Genomic DNA, 20735 nt, shown 5'->3' on the forward strand with positions numbered 1-20735 from the left:
TTGTCCCCTTTGAGAAGTTTTTAAACTATAAATTCCCTTTATAATTCAACATACCTTTTCACTCATAAAAAAAAATGAAGCCTAGCTGGGGTAATTAATCTATACCTCCCTGAATTGCTTTTTTTTAATTTCAAAAAGATATCCTAATTATACTTTCCTGTGCTCCATTACAATAGAGTTCATATTCATCATAGCAAAACTATTATTTTCTACTTAGTTGCGAATTTTACAAGAATTTAAACGCCAGGAGACATTTCTATTTTGTTGACTACTATATACCCAGTGCCTACAATGCTATCTGTCACGTAGTAGTTGCTCAACAAATATTTGTGGACTGAATGGATGTATTTTCCTTGAATTGTCTTCATGTAAGTCTGTATTAAGTTAATGGGATGCTTTAAAATTAGAATCTTAATTACCATGCACCCCTAGAGGAAAACGTGTCTTAAGAGCCTCTATTCCATCTTCCGTGGCAGGTAGAGGATGGAGATTGAGACTGGAGACTCTAGAGTATATATGTTTCCATACGTCGTGCAACGTAATTTTATATTGTTTGTGTTGAAACGGTGACCACAAAAATCAAGAAAATAAAATACCACCAGCACTGCGTCCGAATATCTTTGTTACCCATTCCCTATTTTATTCATGTTTTGTGGTGACAAGCGCCTCGGCCAAATTCTGAGTACTTGGTTCTAAAAACAGGATTGTCATAAACGAATTGGTGAACCTTCGACACTCCTAAAATAGACACTCTGACCTCCTAACCTCTGAGTGTGATGAAAATCGAACTGGAGGAAAAGTGAGCAGGTACTTCGAAAAAGATATTGAGGAACGGCGAGGCGGTTAGTATCAACTCCGCGCATAATTTCAGCCCCTCTCCCCCGAATCCGCTGGGGAAGCGGTGACGCGGGACTGCGCAGGCGCGCCCTCTCCGGCAGCGCCTCCTTCGGCCCCGCCCAGCCGGCGCCCGGCGCGCGCACGCCGCCCGGCGTCCTCGCTCCCGGGGCGGTGCCCCGCGAGTGTCCGAGTCACGGAGGCCACCTCCGGCACCGGAAGTGGCCGTGGCGCGTTTGCGTTCAAATTCTCGGCGAGCTGAAGCGGCATCAGGGGCTGGTGGCGGTTGGATCAGGCAGTGCTGGTTCAGTGATCACAGAGCAAGGTGGTTCGGGCAGGACAGGGCAGGGCAGGGCCCTCCTTCCTCGCTGCCCCGAACCCGGCTCGGCCCTTCCCCTCCGCCTGGCGGTGGGCGGTTTCCCGAGGAGCCTGGCCGCCACAGGTGAGTGTTCGTCCTCCCGGTGTCCTGGGGGACTCCCGACCCCGGGTCGGAAAGGGACTCGGGAGTCTGTGATGCGATCCCGCTGCGCATTCTGCTGTGAACCTGACGGTGCCTGCGCCGAGGTCTTAGGTCCTCGCTATTGTTGCTGACACCTGTGGCTCTGGTGACGGAGGAATCCGCTCCAGCTAGAGACTTTTGGGGCTTCTGCCAATCCCACACTAGGCCTGTGTCATTAGAGAAGTCTTCGGCCCAGAGAACCTGTTTTTACTTCTTTGCTTTTTTGACCAGTCCTGTCCCAAATTCGTCCACTCCTCTGCCTGAAACCCTCTCTCCTGAAAAACTCCCAAAGCCTTGACTTGGGCGATGCAGCTTACTTTCTTACATTTTGTGAGGTAGGTGTGATTTTATTGAGGATGTTATTTCTTTCTACTTAGTTTAATCTGGAGCCGGGCGTCCTCTGGGAGGCCTATGGCCCTTTTTGTTTAGAGTTGATACCTTGTTTAGAGTTGATATGTTTCAGAAAACATATCCCTGGAAACTTTGTTTCATACTGTATACCATGTGGTAATGACGTTAGAGGTGCATGTGGATCCTTAATGCCTTGCAGTGGATAGTCTCAAGCCCGTATTTAATCAAAACTAATTTCCTTTAAACTGCGAAGTGCTGTTTTGGTATCAGTTACTAAGTTCCATCTGTACATCCTTGTTTGCACCCTTCTTTCTTGAAAGCACTCATTTATGTTTTCCTCTTTTTTTTTTTTTTTTTTTTTTTCTGCTGAGGACATTCCTAATTTTTAGAATGTGTGCCATAGATCTTTGCCACCTAGTCATAATGATAGAACACCAGGGTGTTAAGAAAGATTCTTGTGATGGTCATGCAGGCTTAAATATCTTAGTGTGCAGCCTTATTTCCTTTTCCAGAGGAGATGGTTTTTGTAATCAGTGAGTTCTCACACAGAGAAGTAGTAGAAAAACTCTTTGTCTTGTGTTAATAACTTGTGGCCTACATCATGCCTCCGGAAAAAAAGAAGCAGTGCCGTTTGGCTTTCCAACATTCTCAGGCTATGAAAAGCTATATAATGCTCCTTTATGGCATTTGTAATTCAAATGGCTTTACATTCTGTGGATTCAGTACTAGGCACGCAGTCTGCAACTGATTCCACATCTTATTTTGAAACTGGTATCACAATTCTGACAAATACTAAGGATTGGAGAATCTTGTAGAATTTGCTGTATTAACAACAATGTTGAATTTATTTTTACAACAATGGTTTGAGGTTTTGTTTTTTGTTTTTTAAGCTTCTTGACTGGTTAAAAAGGTAACACATACATCAGCTATGGTTTTTTTTTTTTCTTTTTCTTTTCTGTGGCACGTGGAAGTTCGCAGGCCAAGGATCAAACCTGCACCATAGCAGCAAGCCAAGCTGTTGCAGTGCCAGTGCTGGTTCTATAATCCATGTGCCGCAAGGGAACTCTTGGTTATTTTTCTCTGTAATAGTCTTTCTTTAAAAACTAGTAGTCAGCGTTTTTGGGCAATCTCATTTTTGTTTTTGTTTGTTTTTTTAAGGGCCACATCCCAGGCGAATAGAAGTTCCCAGGGTAGGGGTCAAATCAGAGCTGCAGTGTAGGATCTGAGCGGCATCTGTGACCTATACCGTGGCTTGTAGCAACACTGGATCTTTAACCCACTGAGGGAGGCCAGGGATCGAACCCACATCCTATGGATGCTAGTTAGGTTCTTAACCCACTGAGCCACAACAGGGACTTCCTCATTTGTGTTCTATTAATTGAACCAATAGGTAATGTTTACAGTTCACTGTGGTTAAAATTTGGTCTAGAGGCTTTTCTTCACATATATTCAAGTATTGCCAGATACAGGGTCGGGTAGACCCAGTTTCTGTCTTCGTAATGTAATTTTAGCAACAATAAAGATATATATATATATATGTATATATATATATATATATTTTTTTTTTGTCTTTTTGCCTTTTCTGGGGCTGCTCCCTCGGCGTATGGGGGTTCCCAGGCTAGGGGTCGAATCAGAGCTGTAGCCGCCAGCCTACGCCAGAGCCACAGCAATGTGGGATCCAAGCCGCGTCTGTGACCTACACCACAACTTACGGCAACGCCGGATCCTTAACCCACTGAGCAAGGCCAGGGATCGAGCCTGCAACCTCATGGTTCCTAGTCAGATTCGTTAACCATTGCGCCACGATGGGAACTCTGATATATTCTTAAAAATTGAAGAATCTCATGAATTTATAGTGTTGACATTCATTTAAGAAGAAGAATATCTTAGAGATACTAAAGGAATAGAAAGATTTATTTTTGTCTAACATTTAGTCATTGCATGGTTTTTTTTTTTTTTTTTGGTCTGCTTCAGAAGCTTTATTGTTTTACCATGTAAGTAAATGATCCATCTCGAGTTAATTTTTTGTGTATGGTAAGAAGTAGAGAAGTAGTGGTCAAAGCTCCTTTTATAAGACTATCCAATTGTTCCAGAATCATTTATTGAAAAGAACATTTTTTCCCCCACCACATATGCGTAAGTCTGTTTCTGGACTTTTACTCTCTTCTATTGGTTTGTCTATTCTAGTACCAATGCCACATTATTTTAATTACTGTAATTTTTATTAAATATTTTAATTTGGTAGTATAATCTGCAAGTTTGTTCTTTCTCTTCCAGATTGTCATGCCTATTTATTTATTTATTTATTTTATTATTCGATGAATTTATCACATCTGTAGTTGTATAATGATCATCACAGTCCAATTTCACAGGATTTCCATCCCACAACCCAAGCACATCCCCCCACCCATTGCTTGGTACTTTGATACATTTTCAGTAAACACATTGTTTCTTGATAACCAAGAATTTTTCAGGTCATTTTTAATGTGGCCTTGGATTGACTTTACATTTGTTTGTTAGAAAATGGCAATTCATTGGCTCCTAAGGAATTTTATCTGACCAGAAAGAAGTATCCATAGCACAGAACCCTTAAAGAAGGTCTGGAGTAGCTTCTGTGAGTTTTTTGGACCTTGAGTCATGGCCCTCAAAAAAGCAAAAGACCACCTAGATAAAAGTAACAACTTATTTTAGATTTTTTTTAGTGGGGTAGGGAGGGAAGAAAGAGGGAGTCTGTTAGGGAAAAGAGGGAGAGAAGGAAAAGATGCAAGAGTCTTGCTGTCCATGCTCATCCAGCTCTACTATATACTCTCAGCAGCTGGCCCCAGCTGTGCTCTTCTAACCTGCTGCTCAGACTAGGTGTCACTGTTAGGGATGAATAGCTTCAGAGCAGAAGCAGTCTCTGACAGTTCTGAGGATCAAGGAATGTGAGAGTGCTGACGGTCAGAAACTGGACAAAGGTAAGGAGTCGTTGACAAAACCTGGCAGTGTTCATTCATTCAAAGATTTGCCACTGAGTATCTGCTGTGTGGAAGGACGCATGATCAAAGTGCTGGGGACATATCCATCACACAACAAAGAGCCATGGTCCCTGGCCATGGAGCTTTTATTGCGGTGGAATGTTATCAGTGGTCATGACTCCGGAAAGTCATGGGATTTTTCTCCTTTACTTTAGGACCTCAGATGCTTAGTCTTGAATTACTTATAGACCTCAGTTCTTAGCTGTATTGCTTCATAACAAATAACCCCAAAACTTAATGGCTTAAAACAGTAAATGTTGAAGTTCCCTAGTGTCTTAGCATGCTAAGGATTGTGAGAGCCACCTCTGGTTACAGCTGTGGCTTGGATTTGATCCCTGGCCTAGGAACTTCTGCTTGTCACCGGTGTGGCCAAAACAAAGAAACAAACAAAAATTTCACAGTTTCTCTCAGTCAGGCTCTGGGCATGGCTTAGCTGGGTGCCTCTGATTCAGGATCTTTCACAGGCTATAGTCAAGGTATCAGGCAGGGCTGCAAAACACATTTTTGTTTTCTGCTGTTTCACACTGCCTTCCAAAAAATGATGTAGCATTCTACATTTGTTCTGCAGCTGTTCAGTAAGACTTCTGTGTCGTGTACTGAGTTACCTCGTTGGTCCTTTCTGCTGTAAATCCTGGTCTCAAAAGACTTGGAGATTCACGGTAGACAAACACCTTGAGGTGAAAGCCCAGTGCAGTGCTGGGGGACTTTAAAAGGGGGAGAGCCTATTTCAAGCTGAGAAGTTCAAAGGGTACACATACTGGGAGAATTGCCATCTGAGTGGGGCTTTGACACATAGGTAGGGTTTGACTGTGGGAACTGAGAAATTTCTTTGAAGGAGTGGAAATTAGCATGAGCAAGTGTGCAGAGATGGAAAATACAGTGTGTGTGACTGTGAGCTTCTTTGGGAATCCTTGGAAAGTATACCTTTTGGTTGGTTGTTTTTGGCCACACCTACAGCATGCAGAAATTCCCAGGGCAGGAATCAAACCCCACCCCATAGCAGCAACCAGAACCATAGTGACGATGCCAGATCTTTAACCTGCTGAGCTATCAGGGAATTCTGAAAGTGTACTTAAAAAAAAAAAAAAAAACTGTAGTGCTTATTTTTAAGAGACATAAAATATGAAATGTTTCTTTCTTTTTTAGCTTATGAATGAGCATGAGTCTGCTTATGATTAGTGAGAATGTAAAATTGGCCCGTGAATATGCATTACTGGGAAATTATGATTCTGCAATGGTTTATTATCAGGGAGTTCTTGACCAAATGAACAAGTATCTGTACTCAGTCAAAGACACATACCTCCAGCAGAAATGGCAACAGGTAAGAATCATGACTGCTGTTTGTTTTAATGGTTTAAAATATTCAGAAGAAAAGATTTAAGTAGTGCTTCTCCAGCTACACCTTGAAATAATTTATTACATGGATATGTATATAATGTTACTTAATGCTTGATTTGTTATATCTGTCCATATTCACTATCATCACTATGATGAGTTTTACTCAATTATTCCAGTTTTTGGAATCGAATAGTAAAGTTTTAAAATCTTTTTTCTAGATCTTTTTTTTTTTTTTTTTTTTTTTGCCTGATAAGATTAGAATTGACTTTATTAAGCCGTGGTTGAAAGTGCAGATGACACCTGATTCATCCATTCATTTATTTATTTGTTTTTTGTCTTTTTTTGCCATTTCTTGGGCCGCTCCCGCGGCATATGGAGGTTCTCAGGCTAGGGGTCGAATCAGAGCTGTAGCCGCTGGCCTACACCACAGCCACAGCAATGCCAAGTCGAACTGCATCTGGAACCTACACCATAGCTCACGGCTACACCAGATCCTTAACTCACTGAGCAAGGGCAGGGGTCGAACCTGCAACCTCATGGTTCCTAGTCAGATTCGTTAACCACTGAGCCACGACGGGAACTCCAGACACCTGATCCTTGTATGTACTGTATTCTCCATAGAAGATCATGAAGCAGACCACAGTTGAATCTCATGTGAGGAACTTTAGTCATTGAAGACCGGTAGGAATTCATAGGTAGAAAGTATAGGATTTATAGGCCCAGTTGAATGTGGCATTTATAGTAAGGTTCAATGGTGTCGTGGGAAGAAAATGTTATGGAAATTACTAGTCTCTTTGAGCTGGTGTTCTAGGTAGAATCTTACCCCTCAGGTTCTACTGAACTGCTTTATTGATAGTATTCCATATTTGTCCTTAATTGCTTTAAATACAGAAATATCCTGCCTCTTTGAATCTCTTTCCCTAAATCTGTCTCTGAAAATTTTGCATTAGATGGAGAAAATACTTTATATCATAGTCTTAAGTTTGTCACTAAGAGACTTAGGCCAGTGACTTTTACTTAAAAAGTCTAAGCTTTTTTATAAAGATATTTAAATCATTTAGTTTTAAAACCAAACATTAGCAACTTCATTCAGTATTTCACACATGTATATATATAAATGGTTTTTTAAGTTGAGTCAAAAAAATTGGTTGAATGTGAATTTAGCCATTTATCTTCTGGAGCAATATTTTTCAAACTGTGGGATGTAATCCATTAGTGAATTATGAAATTAGTGAATTCTGATCAGCATTTTATTTATTTATTTATTTTAAGTTTTGTTTTGTTTTGTTTTGTTTTTGTCTTTTCTAGGGCCACATCCGTGGCATATGGAGGTTTCCAGCCTAGGGGTCTAATCAGAGCTGTAGCCACTGGCCTGCCTCAGAGCCACAGCAACGCCAGATCCGAGCCTCATCTGTGACCTACACCACAGTTCACAGCAACACTGGATCCTTAACCCACTGAGCAGGGCCCAGGATCAAACCCGAGTCCTCATGGATGCTAGTTGGGTTCATTACCACTGAGCCAAATTGGAACTTTATGTTCACTTTGAACAAGAACCATAGGTCAGTATCATGGCTTAATTAGCCAGAATATTTATTTTTTCAGAATTAATTTTCCAATTAAAGGATTCATGAACCACTATTAAAATTTCAACAGAATACTTTGGTATGGCTTAGGATATCTCGTGTCAAAATGGAGGCTTATAACATCTTTAATAAATGGCCCACCTTAATCTTAGCAGTGATATATTAATTATAGAAATTTAAAGAGCCATATTCTCCTTTAAAACCAGGTTTGGCAGGAAATAAATGTGGAAGCTAAACATGTTAAGGATATCATGAAAACACTAGAGAGTTTTAAACTAGACAGCACTCCACTCAAAGCTGCACAACATGAGCTTCCAGCATCTGAGGGAGAAGTCTGGTCCTTGCCTGTGCCTGTTGAACGAAGGTAAGTGAAGACCCTTTAAGAAACAGACTAGCATAGAAAACTAATAGCATTGTTTATGTCTGGGAGAACTGGGGGCTGAGAGACAGGAATGGGAGAGGATTTTTTACTGAGTACCTTTTGTAACTCTTAAATTGTATATCATATAACTCTATGACCCATTTCAATAAATTAATTTAGGTGGAAATTGACCAAAAATATGCTTTTATGAATGAGCTTAAAGTAGTGGAGACACTGTTATCTTATAGAAAGAGCATGGAGCTGGAGATTGAAATATCTGGACTCTAGCTCTATTCTTGCCACTCTGTGTAGCTTTGGGAAAAATCATGTACCCTTTCTAGGCCCATATTTTCCTTATGTCACATGAGGGAATTAGACTAAAACAGCAGTTCTTAAAAAGCTACCACAAAATACTGCTATTTATTAAGCTATACTGCTGCTAAAATGGAAGAATGGGCTTTTTAATTCACAGAAAAAAAAAGATTGAGTATTCTCAATTGTAGGTTTTTCTCTGGCATTTTTTTCCCCTCAGCTGCCTATTACCTGGTGCCAGCAAATGAACCAGTTAGTGAACAATTTACTGAAATGCTCTAAACAGCCAATTATACTTAGTTTCACTGCTTATTTTTTTAACTGACTGATGTGCAAGTGGATGTTGTTTATCTGTTTTACTGACATGATAGATTTCCCAGTTTGAATTGTGATTTTAAGTGTATTAATGTGTAATAACATTCTACAAAGAACCTTGACTTTCAGGTTCTTTTCCCCTTAACCAGTTTGAGAATCTTGTATTAGGACATTGCTCAGGTGTTTTTCAAAGATTCTGTCATGGTAATTGTTAATTCCTGTTCATATTTTATGACGGGGCTAGATATTGAGTGCTCACAGGGTTCTAAGCACTAATATTGGCTACACAATATTTATTTCTTACAATAAGCCTTCCAAATAAGTCATATTTTCTCTGTGTTTTGGATAAGATAGCTGAGGTACAATGAGGTTAAGTAGCCTTTTCCTATTATCACAAAGCTAATAACTGGTGGAGCCAGGATTTGAACCAAGATATATTTAATAACAGAGCAGGTACTCTCTGCCATACCGGTCATTCTCACACTCCAGCATACCTAAAAGATCTCCTGGGGTACTCATTAAGAATGTTGATTCTACAACTATAAATGTAATAAAGTTCATTGAGTAATTAAAAAAAATTGGAATAGAAGTAAAAAAAAAAAAAAAAAAAGGAATGTTGATTCTGGTATAATAGCAGGTAGAGCCTGGGAATCTGCAGGTGATTCTGTTAGAGGTGGTCCGTGGATCACACCTTGAAAAGTTACCATACATACCAAAGTGTTCCTCCTCCAGTTTAAAATCAGCTAATGGGTACTGAGTGTTTCTTAGCCACTTTTTCTTCAGCTCCAGATAAAAGTACTAACATTCTGTTATTGACTCTGATGTCTTCTGAATATATACTAAAATTTTTGCCTACTCTTAGGCACTTTTATATATATTTTATGTTTTACTTTAGAATATACTTCTTAAAAAGTACAGCCATTGCTCATTAAAGAAAAATTAGAAAATGCATAAAAGTAGGGGAAAAATCATATAGTCACCCTAGCACAACTTCTTGTCTTTTTTTTTTTTTTTTTTTTTTTGTCTTTTCTAAGGCCGCACCTGAGGCGTATGGAAGTTCCCAGGCTAGGGGTCTAATCGGAGCTGTAGCCGCCAGCCTGCACCAGAGCCACAGCAACGCTAGATCTGAGCCACGTCTGCGACCTACATAACAGCTCACGGCAACGCCGGATCCTTAACTCACCTTAACTCACTGATCGGGGGGAGGGATTGAACCCGAAACCTCATGGTTCCTAGTCGGATTCGTTAACCACTGAGCCACAACAGGAACTCTACAACTTCTTGTCTTTTATACATTGTTTATTTTCATAGTTGTAGTTGTGCTGTATCCATAATGTATAACTTTGTACCCTTTTTTTTTAAAATTAATAATAGACAACAATTATCATACACTGTGTGCCAAGTACCATGTTAATTGCTTTACATATATTATTTAATTCTCAAAACAGTCTTAGAACGTTGGTACTAAATTTTTTAGCCCCAGTTTCTGGTGAGGAAACTTAAGCTTAGATAGGTTAAGTAATTTACTCCTCAGACTGTAAACCTTGATAATTTATAAGTCATTTCAGACTTTATTCTCTGCTGCTTCTAAAGAGTTATTTGAGGGAGTTCCTGTTGTGGCTCAGTGGTAACAAACCCAACTATTTTCCATGGAGATGGAGATGCAGGTTCAATCCCTGGCCCCGCTTGGTGGGTTAAGGATGGGGCGTTGCGGTGAGCTGTCGTGTAGGTCGCAGATGCAGCTTGGATCTGGCGTTGCTGTGGCTGTGGTGTAGGCTGGCAACTGTAGCTCTGATTTGACACCTAGCCTGGGAACTTCCAAATTCTGCAGGTGTGGCCCTAAAAAGCAAAAAAAAAGTTGTTTTTTGATATTCTTTTTTTTTTTTTTTTTTGTCTCTTTGCCATTTCTTGGGCCGCTCCCATGGCATGTGGAGGTTCCCAGGCTAGGGGTCGAATTGGAGCTGTAGCAGCCGGCCTTCACCAGAGCTACAGCAACTCGGGATCCAAGCCACGTCTGCAACCTACACCACAGCTCACAGCAACGCCAGATCCTTAACCCACTGAGCAAGGCCAGGGATCGAACCCGCAACCTCATGGTTCCTAGTCGGATTTGTTAACCACTGTGCCACGACGGGAACTCCTTGATATTCTTTTAATGGATATAACCTACATAGTTAGCCATGCTCTTATTGGTTGTTTTTCCCTTTTTTGTTGTTAGAAATAAAGTGAATATTTTCCTGCATTCATGATTACTTTTTTTTTTCCTGGTTATGCCTGCAGCATATGAAAATTCCCGGGCTGGGGATCGAATCTGAGCCATAGCTGCAGCAATGCCAGACCCTTAACCCATTGTGCTAGGCTGGGGATCAAGCCCACACCTCAGCAGTGACCCATGCTGCTGCAGAGACAATGCTGGATCCTTAACCCACTATGCCACAGTGGGAACTGCTATGATTACATTTTCTTAATTTCAGAGTAGAACTAATAATAGATAGGTCAAGTTGTGTATTGCTGCTCTTGGTGTTTTTGGCCACACTTCTGGCATCCACAAGTTCCCTGGGACCAGGGATCAAACCTGTGCCACAGCTGTAACCAGAGCCACAGCAGTGACAATGCTGGATCCTTAACCCGCTGAGCCATCAGGGAATTCTGATTAATGCTGTATTTTGATAAAACTCTCTTCTCTGATTATTGCTCTCTTTGAAGTTTCCAAGAAACAGACTAATTTTTCATTTATCCTCAATATCCAAGGATATCAGCTATCTCCTTTCAAAAGAGAGGTGGTGGTCATTTGCCTTCCACTATTTCCACCATGTAACCATACTGCCCTGCAGACAGCTGTGTCTGCTATCATGTTAGATCTTAGATTTCAGTGACCTCAGGTTTTTCATTTCTTCTTGGGTTCATTTATTGCCTTCGCTTCTTTAATTCATAGGCTCTTAACTTACACACTATGTGTGTTCACCTACAGTTGGACCAACTCCAAGAGCTGATACGATTTTCATGATCTTGTGTTTGATTAGACCCTCCCCAGGACCTAGAAAACGTCAGTCTCCTCAGTACAGTGACGCCAAAGCACACGGTAATCGTCCAAGTACGGCTGTCAGAGGTCACCGTCCATCTACACACAGTCTTCACAATGACAGAGGGAAAACTGTTCGTTGTCGGGAAAAGAAAGAACAGAATAAAGGAAGGGAAGAAAAGGTAAATGTTACTGATTTTCATAAGTGAAAGAGTTATTTGTCATCCTTAAAAATGAAGACAACAAATTTTAATAATTTTTAGTAATTATATCTGCTGCTATAGTAAAGCCATAGCCATTCTCCACCTAGGCTGGGATTCTTCCCACTCACCATTCAACAAATATTTTTTGGTGCTCTTTGTAACTTTCTTTTTTTTTCTTTCTGGTCTTTTTAGGGCCGTACCCACAATATATGGAGGTTCCCAGGCTAGGGGTCGAATCAGAGCTGTAGCCGCTGGCCTGCGCCACAGCCACAGCAACACCAGATCCGAGCCACATCTGTGACCTACACCACAGCTCGTGGCAATGCCAGATCCTTAACCCACTGAACAAGGCCAGGGATTGAACCTGTGTCCTTGTGGATACTAGTCAGATTTGTTTCTGCTAAGCTGCAACGGGAACTCCTGTAACTTTCTATCTTGATGTAATTTCAGTCTTGCAAACAAGTTGCAAGAATGGCATAAGGAACTTCCACATACTCTTTACCCAGTTTTATTAGTTAATAGCCCCTTTTGCTTTATCATTTTCTCTCTGCGTATACTTTTTTTTTCTAAAAGCATCAAGAGTAAGTTGTGGAGGAGTTCCTTTCATGGCTCAGCAGAAACGAATCTAACATCCATGAGGACACAGGTTTGATCCCTGACCTCACTCAGTGGGTTAAGGATCCAGTGTTGCTGTGAGCTGTGATGTAGGTAGAAGATGCAGCTTGGATCCTGTGCTGCTGTGGCTGTGGCGTAGGCTGGCAGCTGCAGCTCCAATTCGACCCCTAGCCTGGAAACCTCCATATGCTGCAGGTGCAGGCTAAAAAAGACAAAAAAAAAAAAAAAAAAAAAAGTTGTGGATATCATGCCCTTTTACCCTTAAATATTTTAGGGCTGATTTCCCAGGTATTGAGGCATTCTTTCACATAAACTCAATGCCGTGATCAAAAATACACTGATATAGAACTGTTATCTAATCCACAGACCTTCATAAAATTCTTGCCAGTTATCCTAATAATGTCATTTATAGTTTTCACCAGCCCCCTCCATCCCAGGACCCACTGTAGAAGCATGTGTTACATTTGGTCATCCGTGTGTTTAGTCTTCTTTCGTGTGAACATTTCCTCAGCCTTTATCTTTTTTGTCCGAGTGTTTTAAGAGTTATTTTGTAGCATGTTCCTTGATTTGGGTTGGCCTGATGTTTCCTCATGATTAGATTAAGGTGGTGCATTTTTGGCAAGAATACCACTGAAGTGAAGTTTTGTTCTTCTGAGTTTATCATGTAATGAATGAAGCACAGGATGTTTCTTTGTTCTATTGCTTATGATAAATTGGGTCACTTGGTTAGGATGGTGTTTGCCAAGCCTCTCCACGGTAAAGTTACTCTTTTTCCCCTTATGGTAATTTGTGGGGAGATACTTTATGATTATATAAATATCCTATCTCTCATTAAAATTTCACATACTGGAGTTCCCGTCGTGGCGCAGTGGTTAACGAATCCGACTAGGAACCATGAGGTTGCGGGTTCGGTCCCTGCCCTTGCTCAGTGGGTTAACGATCCGGCGTTGCCGTGAGCTGTGGTGTAGGTTGCAGACACGGCTCGGATCCCGCGTTGCTGTGGCTCTGGCGTAGGCCGGTGGCTACAGCTCCGATTCAACCCCTAGCCTGGGAACCTCCATATGCCGCGGGAGCGGCCCAAGAAATAGCAACAACAACAACAACAAAAAAAAAAGACAAAAAAAAGACAAAAAGACCAAAAAAAAAAAAAAAAATTTCACATACTTGTCCTAGCCTCCAGTGATTCTTGCCTGAATCAGTTATTCCTTTGATAGTTGAAATATAATTTCCTAATGCCATTATCTCACCTACATTAATTAATTTACATTGAACCATAAGAAAGAGTTCTCTCCCTTCTCCTTGATTTAATTTTATCACTATGGACTCAAGGATTCTTATTTTATTCACTGAATTAAAGTCTGTCACTGTCTTTTTGATGCTTAAAATTGTTCAAGATTTGAGGAGCAGTAGCCTCTTGAAACTGGATCTTAAGTCTTTTTGAATTGTAGTCACTGTTCTCTGAGCACCTCCTCATTTTCTGACACGATAGGATGTTTCGGGCTCTTACTGTATTTCCCCCATTTCCCCAGGAAACTCTGGTTCCTACTGATGGGAAAGAGATTTAAAAACTAAGCTTTCAGTGCTAATTAATATTAATTGAGGGCTTGTACTCCCTTGGAGTCAGAAGCATGTGGGAATCTAAGGACTCAGTTTCTGTCGCTTCTGCTTCCACCTTTCCCTGTCCCCTGCGAAATGCTAAAGTACAGGATAACTTGTCAGACTTGCAGTACCAAAAGGACCACTCCACACCACCTGGGCAAAGGAGAAACTGGGTCACAGCGAATGTAAAGCCCCCAGTGTGGCCCATCTGTTCCTCTTCAAAACATTATATTAGCCCCTACTCAAAGTTCTTTTTTCTAAATTTGCAATCTCTGTAATTCTGCTTGAGAACCTCATCCAGTAACCAGCCAGCTGACACCTCTGAACACAACTGTCTGTGTTGATAAAAGTACAGATGTGCATGTAGCTCTTCCTTTTTCTTGTTCTTTTCTTTCTTTTTCTTTTTTCTTTTTGGCTACACCCACAGAATGTGAAAGTTTCTGTGCCAGGGATCCAATCGGAGCCACAGCAGTGGCAGTGCCAAATCCTTAGCCAGTAGGCCACCAGGGAACTCCCACATGTGCATTTAGCTCTTGATTTTGTGCCATCGTCATATTCCCTCTCCTCTCCATTTCTGGAGGTCACTTGCCTTTGTACATTTGAATGATCAGTTCCCTCGAGTCCCTCTCACCATAGTGCTGTAGTCCTCATCTCTGTACTCTTAGCAGCGCAGTTCTGTGTTAGTTCCTGAAACAAGAAGGGATATGGAAAGGTAACTGATACCTCGGGCCTTAGGCAGTATTATCAGTGCCAGGGTTGCCCTGGCCTGTCAGCTCAGGTTTGGGTTGTAAGCCTTACAACCATCTGTGGTTTATAGAGCTCAACGTCCTTTACCTTTTTCATGTTATAGCTATACTTTTATACCCTAAGAAATTTTATGTAGATCCTGAAGTACTATGTTCAGCAAATCCGTTGTCCAGGATAAATTAAATTGAATTAATATGATTTGCTTGTTAAAGCAGGAACATATAAAACTTTTAAAAAATATAGCGTGATGATTAAGAGTGTGGGCTTTGGAATCAGGTAGACCTGTATTTAAGCAGCAGCTCTGCTGTTTCTGGATGTATTACCATGAACTATTTGGTCTTTTTTTTTTTTTTGCTATATTTTTAGGGCCAAACCTGCAGTATATGAAAGTTCCCAGGCAAGGAGTCAAATCAGAACTCCAGCTGCTGGCCTTCACCACTCCCACAGCAACACTGGATCTGAGCTGCGTCTGCAGCCTACACCACAGCTCATGGCAACACTGAATCCTTTAACCCACTGAGGGAGGCCAGGGAATGGACCCACATCCTCATGGATACTAGTTGGGTTCGTTACCATCAAGCCACAAGAGGAACTCCTATTTGGTCTTTTTAAATTTTATCTTCTTATATGTAAAATTATTTTTAACACTTGCCTCATAGAGTTTTTATAGGATAAATGAGATAACATTTTTTTGGTACCTGGTGTGTGCTCAATAAATGTTAGCTATTATTTCCCAAACATTTCGGGTAACTGAGATTTTTGTTATATTTGCAGTTGGCTTAAACAATTTCACCATTGCATTTTTAAAATTTTTAATGCAATATTTTAGAGGTTGATGACTACTTTCAGAATGCTCTTTAATGTATCTAAATGCAAAAGTAGAATTATTCGGTTAAAAGTAGGATAAAAATAACAACCCAGGAGTTCCCATCGTGGCACAGTGGTTAATGGAACGATGAGGTTGTGGGTTTGGTCCCTGGCCTTGCTCAGTGGGTTAAGGATCTGGCGTTGCCGTGAGCTGTGGTGTAGGTTGCAGACACCGCTCAGATCCTGTGTTGCAGTGGCTGTGGTGTAGGCCGGCGGCTATAGCTCTAATTCAACCCCTAGCCTGGGAACTCCATATACCTCGGGAGCGGCCCTAGAAAAGGCAAAAAGACAAAAATGAATAAATAAATAAAATAATAATAATAATAATAACCCAAAAAGGAGGCTCACTTTTTTTTTTAAACAAACCTCCTCTATTTATTTTATTTTATTTTGCTTTTTAGGGCCTCACCTGGGGCATATGGAGGTCCCCGGCTAGGGGTCCAATTGTAGCTGCAGACCTTATGTCACAGTCATAGCAATGTAAGATCCGAGCCACGTCTGCAACCTATACCACAGCTCACAGCAATGCCAGATCCTTAACCCACTGAGTGAGGCCAGGGATCGAACCCACAACCTATGGTTCCTAGTCGGATTTGTTTCTGCTGTACCACAATGGGAAATCTGAGGTTTGCTTTTTAAGAAAGTTCTTGTTTATGAGTGAAACGTATAATGCTTCTACCACTCTTTGGTTCTCTACTGTTTCAAGAACAGGGTGAGGGGAGAAAGTGTAATAAATAAACTTAAAATCAGCTATATTATGAGGAGGTCTTATCTGTATCGCCGCTGAGTATAGACATTGCTTACTTGCTAAAATCCTCAGGATTTGACTGCCAAAGAACAAGAATATTGAATAGGTTTTCAGAGTTCACTGGTGGCTCAGCAGTTAAGAATCTAGTGTTGTCACTGCTGTGCCTCAGATCACTGCTGTGGCTCAGGTTCAATCCCTGGTCCAAGAACTTCTACATGCCATAGCCAAAATAATAATAATATTGGCAAAGTGATGTCAGTTGCATTGACTCTGTAGATTGCCAGGAGTAAAAATAATCAAATAAGAAAAAGGAATAAAAGGAATCCACATTGAAAAGGAAGAAGTAAAACTGTCACTGTTTGCAGATGACATCATACTATATACAGAAAATGCCAAAGACACCATAGAAAACTCTTAGAATAAATGAACATGGGAAGGAAAAGGTGGAGGAATGCACAGTTAATACACAGAATATTATTTTCCTTTCTATACACACTGCCAGTGAACTATCAGAAAGAGAAATTTACAAAGCAATCCAGTTTTAAATTTGCATCAAAAAGAATAAAATACCCAGGGATGCATCTAACTGAGGAGGTAAAAGGCTTGTATTCAGAAAACTAGATAAAAATAAGACACTAATGAAAAAAATTGAAAATGACACAAGCGGAAAGATATACTGTGTTCATGGATTGGAAGAATTAATATTGTTAAAATGACCATAACTACCCAAGGCAGTCTTCAACTTCAATGCAATCCCTATCAAAGACAAATCAGAAGTTCCTGATGTGGCTCAGTAGGTTAAGAACCTGACACAGTGTCTGTGAGGATGCAGGTTTGACCCCCTAGCCTCACTCAGTGGGTTAAAAGGATCTGGCAGTTCAGATCCAGTGTTGCTGTGGCTGTGGCATAGGTCAGCTGTCTGATTAGACCCCTCATCCAGGAACTTCCATATACCACAGGTATGGCCCTAAAAAGAAAAAGTTACCCAAATGGTCCTTGTCAGACTTCAAAAAAAAAAAAGGACAAATGACATTTTCCACAGAACTAGAACAAATACTCTAAAATTTTAATGCAAACACAAAAGACCCAAAGTAGCCAAAACAGTCTTAAGGAAGAACAAAGCTGGAGGTACTATGTTTCCTGATTTCAGACTTTACTACAAAGCTGCAGTCATCCAAACAGTGTGGTACTGGCACAGAAACAGACACATAGATCCATGGACCAGAATAGAGAGCCTAGAAATGAATGTACACTTATAAGGTCAATTAATCTGTGAGAAAGGGAACAAAAATATAAATGAAGAAATGGTCTCTTCCATATATGATGTTGGGAAGACTGGACGCAACTAGATGCAAAAGAATCAAACTAGACTGCTTTTTCACCCTGTATGTGAAAATAAAGTCAAAATGGATTAAAGACTTAAAATATGAGACCCCAAACCATAAAACTCCTAGAAGAAGACAGTAGGCAGTATTCTCTTTGGCATCAGTCTCAGCAGTGTTTTTTTGGCCATATCTCCTCAGGCAAGGGAAACAAAAGCAAAATAAACAAAATAGGACTACATCAAACTAAAAAGCTTTTGCATAGCAAAAAAAGAAACTATCATCAAAACGAAAAGGTCATCTACTGAATGAAAGAAGGTATTTGCAAATGATGTGCCTGTACTAGCTTTTTTTAGGGGTGGTTCTAGATAGTTTCTATATGGAATTTGTAATGGTTGACTGGTACTATCGTAACAATTTGAATGAAGTATAGAAATTGTATCTCTCCTTACATCTCTTTATCTTTTCCCATTTATAATTGTTTTAAACATTTTTTTTCTCCATTCATTTAGAGCCCCATTGGTATCATAACTTTTGCTTCAACTGTCAAACATAATTTAGAAAACTCAGGAGGAAAAAGCCTTTTGTACTTACCCATATTTTGCTTACCATGTTCATTCCACCTTCCTGATATTTCAGGGTTCCTTCTTAAATATGTTTCTTTTCTATTTAGAGAACTTTTAACTATTCTTTTGGGTTGGTCTCTCCTGGCAGCAAAATTCAGTTATTTTCCCTTTATCTAAGAATGTTTCGATTTCTCTTTCATTCCTGAAGCATATTTTTTACTGGGTAGAGGATTCTGGGTTGGCAGTCCTTTTCCTTAGAGCACTTGAAAAATTCTGTGCCACTCCTTTCTGGCTTTCTTGGTTTCTGAAGCAAAATCTGTTTTATTTGAATCATTTTTTTCCCTATAAGCAGTGTGTTATTTTGCCACTCTCAATTTTTTTGTCTTTAGTTTTCATAAATTTAATTATAATGTGTGTTGGAGTGGATTAATTTGTGTTTTTTTTTATTCTTTCTGAAGTTTTCTATGTTAAATTAGTTTGTTTCATGCATATTCAAAAATGTGTGTTGAAGCATAGTTTTAACAATCTGTCAGAAAATTCTACTATCGGTCATCTTACTCTTGGCACCTGTTGATTGCTTCTTTAAAAATTCAGTTTGAGGAGTTCCCGTCGTGGCGCAGTGGTTAACGAATCCAACTAGGAACCATGAGGTTGCAGGTTCGATCCCTGGCCTTGCTCAGTAGGTTAAGGATCCGGCGTTGCCGTGAGCTGTGGTTGCAGACACAGCTTGGATCCCGCGTTGCTGTGGCTCTGGCGTAGGCCGGCGGCTACAGCTCTGATTAGACCCCTAGCCTGGGAACGTCTATATGCGCGGGAGTGGCCCTAGAAAAGGCAAAAAGACAAAAAAAAAAAAAAAAAAAAAAATCAGTTTGAAAACTTTAGTATGAAAAGTGATTTTTGATTCTTGGTATTTTTGGTTCTTGTTATAAAAAGTGATTTTTGATTGATTGAGACCTAGATAGACATTTGCGTATTATGTTACGATACTCTAGATCTAAATTTAAACTTACTGTTTTAGGTGATGTTCTGACACTGCTCGGGCAATGGAGCTCTTAGATAAAGGTAGAAATCCAGGCTCCCCCACTCCCTAGCCTGTCTTGACACCTGAGTAATGGGAGGTGTCTTCTCATTACCCCTGAGCTGTGGTAGACATTCTCCACGTGAACTCTGCTGACACTGGTGGTGGGGCCCTTGTTTCCACTCTCTGCTCGTCTTCTTCTGACACAACCCCAGTGCCTCGTTAGTGCTGGGTGGGGATGGAGTCCGGGTTCCCTCTGTGACCCAACTGATTGACTAGGGGTGTTGCTCCCGGTTGGCAGGGATGAAAATTCCAGCTCCCTACTTGGCCTCTGATGCCACCCTGGTTGGGGTTTGGGACACCTCATTTCTCCCCAGGATGGAAATCTAGGCTCCTCACTTGGCCCTTGCTGGCCTGGGTCGGACCGGGGCCATAGATTTTTCTGTGGTGCTTTTGTTGGGGTAGAGTGCTGTTGTCTAGAAGTGTTTTCTTGCTAGCCTACCCCTTTCTTGGTCTTGTGGCTAGAGAAAGCAAGCTTTGGTTGGGTCTTTTGTTTGATCATGTTGTTTCTGGGCTGTGAGCTTCTTGAGCTGCTAGTCTGAATATATGAAAGGAAAAGAAAACCCAGAGAATTCACCACCATGTCCAACTTTCCTTGCTGGTCTGCCTTCTCTATACCTTTCAAAGTCTTATCTTTGTTTAATACATAATGTCCAAGGTTTTTAGTTCTCCTTAGCAGAGGAACAGTGAAGAGTAATATCTGTTCCATCTTCCTATAGATAGAAGCCTAGCTGTCATTTTTTTTTTTTTTTTTTTGGTCTTTTTAGGCCTGCACCTGTGGCATATGGAGGTTCCCAGGCTAGGGGTAAAATAGGAGCTGTAGCCACTGGCCTACGCCACAGCCACAGCTACGCCAGATCCTAGCCATGTCTGTGACATATACCACAGCTCACAGCACCTCCAGATCCTTAACCCACTGAGCAAAGCCAGGGATCGAACCTGTGTTCTCATGGATACCTGTCAGATTCATTTCCACTGAGCCACAATGGGAACTCCCTATCTGTCATTTTTAATTAAATCTGTTTGAGACTGATGAATTTGTATTGTGTTTTTATAATTTTGCCAGCTTTTAAAATAACTGGCTTTAAACCCAGCTCTTTATCTCCTCCTGTGTATTGGTCCATCTTCAGCTTTATTTTGAGCACCAAAATGGAGTCTACACTCTTTTTCCCCTTTCTCCTGCATTCTTTTACCTCCTAGTAGTTGTTAGTATTTTCTCTTAGAGCAAAATTTCCAAATTTGAAATTCCATAGCTCCCGTTGGCTGACCTGTTACAGAATGGTTTCCCCTTTTTGCCTCACTTAAATCTGTTTTGCTTTGTCTGCAAACATTCCCTCAGCAGTGTGTTCTGTGGG

General features: G+C 40.7%; 1 protein-coding gene across 2 annotated transcripts in view; it reads left to right on the top strand.

Annotated features, from left to right (window-relative positions):
* KATNA1 (katanin catalytic subunit A1) overlaps positions 957-20735 on the top strand; it is a 29948-nt gene continuing 10169 nt past the window's right edge. Inside the window, exons 1-4 of one of the 2 annotated variants that reach the window (XM_021086876.1) lie at positions 957-1276; positions 5848-6022; positions 7832-7989; positions 11637-11817. In XM_021086876.1, coding sequence (XP_020942535.1) covers positions 5855-6022; positions 7832-7989; positions 11637-11817 — 507 coding nt within the window. In that variant the 5' untranslated portion in view covers positions 957-1276; positions 5848-5854. The remainder of the gene's footprint in view (positions 1277-5847; positions 6023-7831; positions 7990-11636; positions 11818-20735) is intronic. The other variant, XM_021086880.1, reaches the window with a different exon arrangement.

This window comes from Sus scrofa, chromosome 1 (assembly GCF_000003025.6).
Source record: "Sus scrofa isolate TJ Tabasco breed Duroc chromosome 1, Sscrofa11.1, whole genome shotgun sequence".
Classification (NCBI taxonomy): Eukaryota; Metazoa; Chordata; class Mammalia; order Artiodactyla; family Suidae; genus Sus; species Sus scrofa.